The sequence below is a fragment of the Opisthorchis viverrini genome (genome assembly GCF_000715545.1).
Source record: "Opisthorchis viverrini unplaced genomic scaffold opera_v5_24, whole genome shotgun sequence".
Lineage (NCBI taxonomy): Eukaryota > Metazoa > Platyhelminthes > Trematoda > Opisthorchiida > Opisthorchiidae > Opisthorchis > Opisthorchis viverrini.
This window is the reverse complement of record NW_008751680.1, coordinates 809,967-818,702: the sequence shown is the minus strand read 5'-3', so window position 1 is coordinate 818,702 and position 8,736 is coordinate 809,967. Positions and strand designations below refer to the sequence as shown.

The 8,736-nt window shown below is 41.4% G+C and overlaps 1 protein-coding gene across 1 annotated transcript in view; it reads right to left on the bottom strand.

Moving 5' to 3' along the window:
- Positions 1–322: 322 nt before the first annotated feature.
- The window catches only part of T265_02081 (hypothetical protein), a gene marked incomplete at both ends in the record, with an annotated part of 51,284 nt that continues 42,870 nt past the window's right edge, over positions 323–8,736 (bottom strand). The window contains 2 exons of the mRNA XM_009166240.1: positions 323–484; positions 5,076–5,129. Of these exons, the coding sequence (XP_009164504.1) occupies positions 323–484; positions 5,076–5,129 (216 nt within the window). The remainder of the gene's footprint in view (positions 485–5,075; positions 5,130–8,736) is intronic.

Below are 8,736 nucleotides of genomic sequence, written 5' to 3'. Positions count from 1 at the left end.
GAGAGGAGAAATTTGTGGGGGGGGGTCAATTACGTTAATTTTTTGAAGCCCTCTGGATTCTTCGTCCTTCTACATCACTAGATATTGGAAATTTGGGATTCTGCTTGCTGAAAGATTGACGGATTATTACCAAAAATTACTTCTCGTGGACAACATGATGCTGCGCAAAGTAGGTCTGTGGCTCCGTGACTGGTGCCCCGTCGCTGGAGTTTAGCACCGCACTGAACAGCATAGCTTCAGAATAAGCTTATAAAGACGTGCTAACACCCAATAAGTTGTTTATTTGAAGCGTGCCGAACGTTTTGATGACCACTACAGCTCGTCAGCTGCTGTTCGAAGACATGCCTTGTTTGTTAACTAAGGGGCGTTTTATAGCGTCGTCGTCATCAAACTTCCGCCAACTGATTGTTCTTTCATCCAAAAGCCATTCTTCGCGTCCAGTTTCAAACTGCCCGCTATTCAAGAAGTTGAACACTGAAGACATCTATAAGGGAGGCAATGACGTGAATAAACTTATGTTCATAAGTCTTTTTGTTGTGTTTAGAACCGACGGTCAAGGGCAAGTTTTATTTTTCAAAAGGATGTGACAGTGGGATATAAATAAATTCATCATTACGGGAAGCGCAAAAAAACTCACAAGTGATGCGACTTATGGGCTGAATGGAGGCACGCTCTTTCAGCTGACTGGCCCGGAAAATATGAATCTTGCGAGACCCGAAGAAGTAGGTAAAAAAAAGAATAAAAACAGCATGGAATCTTATAAAATTGAAATGGACGCCTGTAAGTCCTACAATAATGCACAGGTGACTGTGAACAAGAAGTGCATTGTTTCATGTACAGCAATAAAGGAAGAAACAAGCGGAGAACTAGACCATCGAGTGGAACGGATACAACTCCCCACAGCCATCTGTCAGCAGGCAATCAAGCGAGGCGACAGAAGCTGATGCTGACATTTCAGCAGCACGTCGTTGTAATTATAAACGGTGGGATTATGCGGCCTGGAAATAGTTTTCCTCAGCTGTCCAAAAATGACAGGAAGGGACATGCGGAAAGCCGATCCAAGGGTCTATATACCCTTACATCATCCGCCAAATGCATCAGATGTATTTATATTCCCTGGCCAATATATATTGCGAAATTTTTGTACAAATGAGCGTGTTACGCTCTGAGCTAAGTAAACATAATCAGCGTGCAAAATTGGGGTGGGGGACAATATATACACACAGCGATAGACACATCAGGAAATTTTATGTGAACGTCAGTGTCAATGAAACCTGCAGGTACAACGAGATTTAAGTGAATTAAAAACCGTCGAAACTCCTTGGCTTCCCACAGGCCACTGTCCTCAAGTAGACCCCGATGACGTTGTGGGTGTGACTATGTTCACTTGAGATGGGCCTGTCAATTACCGTTCTAATTATTTGCGAAAATTTGTAAGGACGACGCGCTCGACCACCAACCCAAAATTCCAGGAGCTGTTTTGTTTTGCCTAGACATACTTAATACGTATAATCAGAGAGTGATGACTTGATAATGTTCATTGGCAGCTGCTCAAATGAGGTGACACCAATATGATGTCTAGCATTGGATTTTGAACGGTAGTCGGCGTATGTCCGAAAATGGGCGTCTAGTTGTGAGAAATTCATTGTTTTCTTTCAAACCTTACTCCATGAATTACACATCTCCCAACTCCTTAATAACCAGAACACACTCTGATTTTTTGATGTAGACCTGGCTGACTTGTCGCAAACGACAGATGTGACAGATGAACAGGCACACATCCTAGATCATTTGGGGAAATAAAACCACCATCCAAAACCAACCTCAGACCATTTATCGTGTCTCCCAAATAGGCTTCGACGTTTAGCGGTTCCGGAACACCCAAAATACACCTCGTTCCTGCTAATTGCTACGCATTTGCGAGAATTGGGCAAAGCTGTATTCACACCATTGATGTTGAGCACAAGTTTGGGCAGTAATAATTTACTGCGCATGTTTGCTGTCAACCAGGCATTACACAAACCCATCGTAGTTAAACGTGGACATAAACTCCTCCGGCAACAGCTTTAGAAATTGTCAGTCAATGTACAGAGAAGAGTTCTTGGGTCTTTTGGGAAATGACGATTGTGTCCACGAAGAACAAATAGCAACATAGGCTTGCACTTGAGGGACACCGGCAGATGCGCCAGGGCATAGCGCAAGTCATCCACAATAGAAAATGTGCGAGGTGTTTGATAATGTTGCTTCTAGAACGAAGTTACTGCGCCTTAAAGGGAGAAAAATGGCTTGATACCCTATAAAGTACTACCTACGTGGTGTTGGGGGTGTTCTTTTCTGGGATTTGATCTGCGGCCGACAGGGTAGGTATCATTGCTGGGAAAAATGCAGTCATGTTTACAATGTTTCAAGAGTACAGGCATGTTAATAACGCACTAGATATTCATTTACAAGACTGTATTGGAGGCGAGCTTATGCTTCCTGCATTTCCCAAGTTTTTACACCCGTATCGGTGCTCTCACATATTGCCGCACCCACAGAGTAAATAGACAGAACAAGAAAAATTACGCTTTCTGAAACGATTACGCCTTTGTCTCAGCCGTACTACGTCCATAATTCCAAAAGTAATTCACGTAACCAAAAGCCGTTTACTGAGTGTGCTACAATTTGTTTACACTGGTCGACGGCCATCCCAAAATTGAACGAAGTATAGCAACAAGTAAGTGGAAAATGACACATACAGCGAGAACCAGACTTAGCGCAATATGATATATATTCAACCGACCATGCATTAAGAGAAAACGGTTGCAAAAATTACATTTTACGTACGGTTACAATAACCAACTCATTCCGCTTTCCTTTCCTTTAGAAGGCACTTTTTCAAAAATTACTATATCCGGCAACACATTCCGTTTTCCTGATTTTTAGAAGGCACTTTTTCAAAAATTACTATATCCGGATTGTATACATGACGGCAGTCAGTTGTAATAGCGTTGGAAAATTTAACGACATCTGGCCACCTTTGGCCATGTGTTTACACTGGATAATAACCAAAGACAACTTGATGCAATTTGCAGTACCGATGGGAGTGTACGGCTTTGTGGATGATCCCCATTCTTTGTTATGCGCAACTGGTCAGAGTATAATGCCACAGTAAACACGGCACCTGTGGCAGCACCGGTGGACAAGGGTAGCAAATAGAGGTTGGACGTTACTAATAACACCGGTTGCTACAGTCGGCCAAAGTGGTAACCCGGAATTTTTTAGTGCAACTTTGTTGGGTTTATTCGAAGTTTTTCTTATTGCAGCCGGACGGGACCGTTGTTGGAGCCTTAAATTAACTGAGGCATGTGCACCAGCTAACTGACTATGTCCCATAGTATTCGGCTTCACTATTTAACCTCACGGAATCTGAACTACAACTGGGCGTCGTAGCTAATGTACAACCGCTTTGTGGTTAGAACAACATGCTGAGTTGTCAAAGACTAACCAGATAAGTGCGAAAGATAATTTATTAACATCATTGATTTTTGTCAAGCCGTCTGACGTTGAACTTTTTTGGTTTTCAGGGGTTCAATCAAACGGTTCCTTCAGCCAGGACTGAATTTTTTTTGCATAAAGTCTGCTGCGACAGTCAAGTGTGTGACCACAGAGCACATAACGTCTACAACGGGAAATGTCAGTACAAAATAACTGTCTTACTATTTATCAGCCTTGGTAAATCTGTTGGTGAAGTAGGTCTTTCATTTTCGATTTTTGACCAAGTTAGATAGTCTGTGAATTCAGGGGCAATATTGGTCAATTTTGGTTACGTTATTGTACGAGCTTTGATTAAATGAAGTGCACACCATTCCATCGCTTTTTGGGCTCGATGAGACTTTGTTTCCTCTGCTGACTGACTGTTGTTATGGCTGGTTGTAGAACAATACCATCTGTAATTTACTTTAAACGTAAACAAAAGCTTTAGCTACACACACTTGACCTATCCATCCACATCAGTGGATTAATACTGCTCATTCGGGAAATTTGAAATACTAGGAAATTTGAATCTTTTGTTCTTAGTATACTGATTCTACGAAATTTAGACCTTCAGAATTTTTTCCTGTAAACTGAGTCAACATTTCTCTGGGTTACTCCTCTTGTGACATTATATCCGACTAACATTATTAGTTTGTGCAGTTCTGTAGAAACACCTTAAGGCCGTTAACTACTACCAAACAGTTGCTTTGTTCCATTTTCCCGATAGCTCAGAACTCCCATCGCTCTTATACGCACTCACCTGGTCCAACTATCTCATTAGGTCAGCCACGTCTAATTAGGTCGAGTGCAAAACTGACTTGGGTGAAAATTTTGTTCACTTCAAAGTCCCAACTTTTTGCGCACGGCAGGAAATTCGCAAAGAATTCACGCTTCCCCAGAGTTCGTTCTGCTCGCGCTTGCTTGGCGTAACTCTGGCTTCGAATGATTTAGATTGACAGTTGAGTACCTGTTTTTTTTGTTGCAATCCAGTAGCCGACCAAAACATGCTGGCGTAACAAAAACATGTTTCAGCACCATGTGTTCATCTTTTTTTTACTTCAGAGTACAGTGTTTCATCTCTCAGTGTAAAAGACTTCGAAAGTGTCACCAAAGGACGAAAACCAAAATGCCACCGATTAGAACACTGGTGTTGTCAATATGATGACAATATCTGCTTAACAGACAAATTTTGAATAAGGATTTAAAATGAAGAATAACTGGACTTGTTACATCTATGGGTCAAGTGGTTAGAGTGCGAATTTTGTGACCGAAAGGTCCGTACTTCGAACCCGACCTCCACCTCTCGACTTCCCTTATCTAGGCTTGGGCAACCTGGCAGTATCTCAGCCCACATGCTTCCTTTGGATAGCATGGCAGCTGGGCACGGGATCGATGCTACAGCTGAACGATTTAGTTGTTTTTTTAGATTACTTAAATAGTTAGTTAGATGGTTGGCTTTTGCCGAACAGGTGACCCGCACTATTAGAAAGTTGGCGCGTAAACGCAATTTTCATGCTTATGGGGGCCAAAATATCATACTATAAATGCTATAAAATCACATTGGTGTACATGTGTTTACATGGGCCTGGTACTTGAGTAGCAATAACTTTAACCTACAAAAGAATGTAAAACAAACAATTAGGACGTGAGTTGTACACGTCTGTCAAAAGTGATCTCAGGTTGCTTTAATTTCATATGGTATGCTGGTTCAAGTCTGCTTAAGGACCTATCCTTTCGAGTTATTATGGGCTTCTCCTTACACGTAAAAGTCTACGGAGTTAGAATATTTCTTTCTCTGTCTTTTTAATTCTTACGACACCTTTGGAATCCTCCATCACGAAGATAAACCTTTCCAGGCACCTAGTGATATTGAAAGATTTCTTTCTATCTTTGCTGCACCAGCGTCCATTTTTCCAGGAGTATACTTTGCGAACCTCAGTTTTAAATACAGAGTAGAATGTCAAAATGTTGAGTACGTGGCGCGTATCTCTTGCCTAATGAATGGAAATCATTTCTTACTTGACAGAATATGTATCAAATATTACAGATTCCGTGTTGTCTACACAATTCACGGCTAGCATACTTGATGCTCAGAGTTCCGAAAGCTGTCGGCCCTCAAATGATATCGCAGGAATGGTACTGAAAACTTGATCAGTTTGGGTAGGGGAAATCGTAGTGTATGTTTTCTCTGTTCGATTTCTACTTAGATTTGTTTTGCTCTTTGTCGCGTGGCCAAAATCGGTCCGGCTCCTGGAATAATGTGCATGAAAAACGTAAAACAAGCTGAATGTTTCGGACTTCGTCAATAAGGATTGGCAGTTACACTTGCAACATGCACACATAAGCGCGAAGTTGAAAGAAGCGCTAATATAGCCAGCTCAGGATGTCTTCCATTTAGGTCCAGTGAAAGAGTATAAACTACCTTAAAGTTTCGGGCATTTTGCTTAGCACCCTTCGTAAGTTAAAAGCACATGCAAATTACGGAATTTGCATTGTATTCCATTAAGAAAATTCCTCAGATGCATGACGAAAACATTTCATTAATACTCCTAAAAAGAAAAATTGTTTCGGTTCGCTTCCGGTCGTAGATAGTTATCCAAACCTGTTGTCAGTAGATATCTAATAAAATTAGACAAGCCGATGGACTATTTCTTTTTTATTTTCAAAGCTATGCAACAGAAAACCTTTAGTTAAGAGCAGATGTGACCGGGTACCGGTCAGCTTAGTAATATTTTCACAAGTAAAAATTGCCCAAATCACACAGCATGTGTGTAAAGTAATTTGCGTAAATCCACACTACGCACTAAAACCGTTAGCGCCATTAACCCTACGAACTTTATACAGGAAGCAAATAATCATGGGCCTATTTTAGCGAATGCATTATTTTACTGCGTATAAATGAAGCAATATAAACATGCTACTTTTAGACAGACGGTTTAGTATAGAGGATTTTTGATTACCAGGTGACTATCACACAAACGGCAACATTGAATTCTCGTCGGTAAGATGCGCTGGACGACGTTTGCCCTACCGACCGCGTGCTTGACAATCTTGTGATTGAATGTGACCGACAAAGCACTATTTAACACGGTCGTTGAGCTGTTTCTGAGGTAATTTTATGTGCTGTTGTGCTGTTAGTCAGAATTTTAGACTCTATTTCTCGCTCTCGGGCGGACATCCTACCGCCACACTGAGCATTGTTACATAAAATCAAGGGCTGAGACTTAGCACAACGCAAAGTCTCACTTGTATGCTTACTTGTTGAGATACCTCATGGATATTTTCCTCTGTAAGTTAAGGTGCTATATACTGGATACCTGCGAAGCACTTTACGACTGTTCGGTCCCTGAGGGAAATCAACAGAAACGCACCCTTCAAAAACTCCGGGAATTTTCATCCACGGTTATATCTGGTTATATCTTTATCTAACTGTTTTGTCAATTGTCTGACCATCAGGGTGCTTAGCTTGCACTCATGCAGCGCGCAGCGCTGTACAAACCCATATTACCTTGTGACTTTCTGCCTAGCCTCTCAAGCGATGACCTTTCTCTTCATCTTCCTACATAGTATGTGGACTGCAAGCACGTGAGAAACAGTAAATCATCCAAGGTTTGGGAGAAATAACGCAATGGTCGTCCTGGAAAGCCCTGAATAAACTACCCTATTGTGGTGTTGCCGACCGCTGCGACTTAGTCTACATTGAGCCCAGATATACATGGCCTGGTAACTAAAAGAGTGGCAAAAGTATGGTTGCAGATTCATGTTTTGTGCAGTGGACCAAAAACAAACTTTTCAACTTGATCACAGCATGGGTTTTGCTGTAATAATCTATTCAGTCAGCCACCAGTGACTTAACCAAACAAAATCCTCTGAGTAGTGATGATCATCTAACAATGGCAAAGCCTAGCAAGTAAATCTATTTTTGTGCCAACAGATGGTTGAACTCCGATTAGTAGAGTATGATTTATTTGCTGAGGTATCAGTGTCTCGGATGATTGCATCTTCTTGCTGCATGACTGCCATGTAGTTGCATATATTTCTTCAGGAATCCGTGTCCCTATCAAACCGGATCAGTAAATTGTTTCAGAGTCCCGTAAAAATCCAGCGCTATGGCAAGGAACATCACTCGTTTGGTGAGCAAGCATAAATAACATGCACGAGCATGTAATAAAAAAATCTATGCGTATTCTTGGTAATCTATTGGTTCCATGGGTGTTTCGTGAAATTGCGTTTAGAGTGGATGACTTTGCAGTGAGTGTCGAATTATGAGTAGAACATTATACCAGGCAGTTCAGAGGGCGAAACAATGTTCAAACTAAGAGGCTAGAAATTGACCCCCCTGTGGTACGAAAATCTGATAGATGCACATGTCCCTTCTTTAGTAGCGAGTTTGTGGATCTGAAATTGAAAACACTTACGAAAAGACGGTTTTTGCAAAGCCAATGTTGACGTGAAATGTCTCCTTGAAGACTAAACAGAAAAATTATGTGCAAAGCCATTCTGGAGTCTAAGTTATAAAACCTCCTAAACCAAACAAACGTCACAAATCCTACAGTTATTGAAAGTCCATGGAGAGCTAAAAATGCTTGATGAGTCTAACGAAGGAAATTCTAATCGCACATGCTATTGGGGTTACAAACGAATGCCAATACGTGAGGAACATTTCAAAATAGTTAAAGGTGGTGGATGGAAATGTTTGGAATCGTTTAAAAATCAGGATGAGATTCCGTATCTTAGAAAGATCAGTCAGTTAATTATGCACAGTAGGCAGTACTGGGGCTTCAGCGTCTCTGGCCCTGACTGCTAGCTGGCGTTCCCGTTAGAGACTGTTGTGAAGAGCTGTGTAGGGATTATAGCGGTCAACACATGATCTCTGAGTCTTCTTAAGCGAAAAATGGAACGACATCATCGCGAGCTTGAAACATTTCGCATCAATGTGCTTGCCACATGTCCCATAAAAATGAACGAGAGAAAGGGTCTATTACTGAAAATCTCTTGAGCGCAGCCTTATGGTTGACACGTTCAAAGATGTAGCAAAACTTACCACGAAAAATTTTAATCACAAAAATAATTTTCACCACAAACTTTACGGAGTATTGTTAGGATGTGCACCTGTCAAGTAAGCGTAGTTTTCGGAATTCCAGGATGACTTGTGTTCAGTTCACGTAGTACCTTTCAGTGCCTATTCATCGTCTTGGAAGCTCTCGGTCAACCAATCAT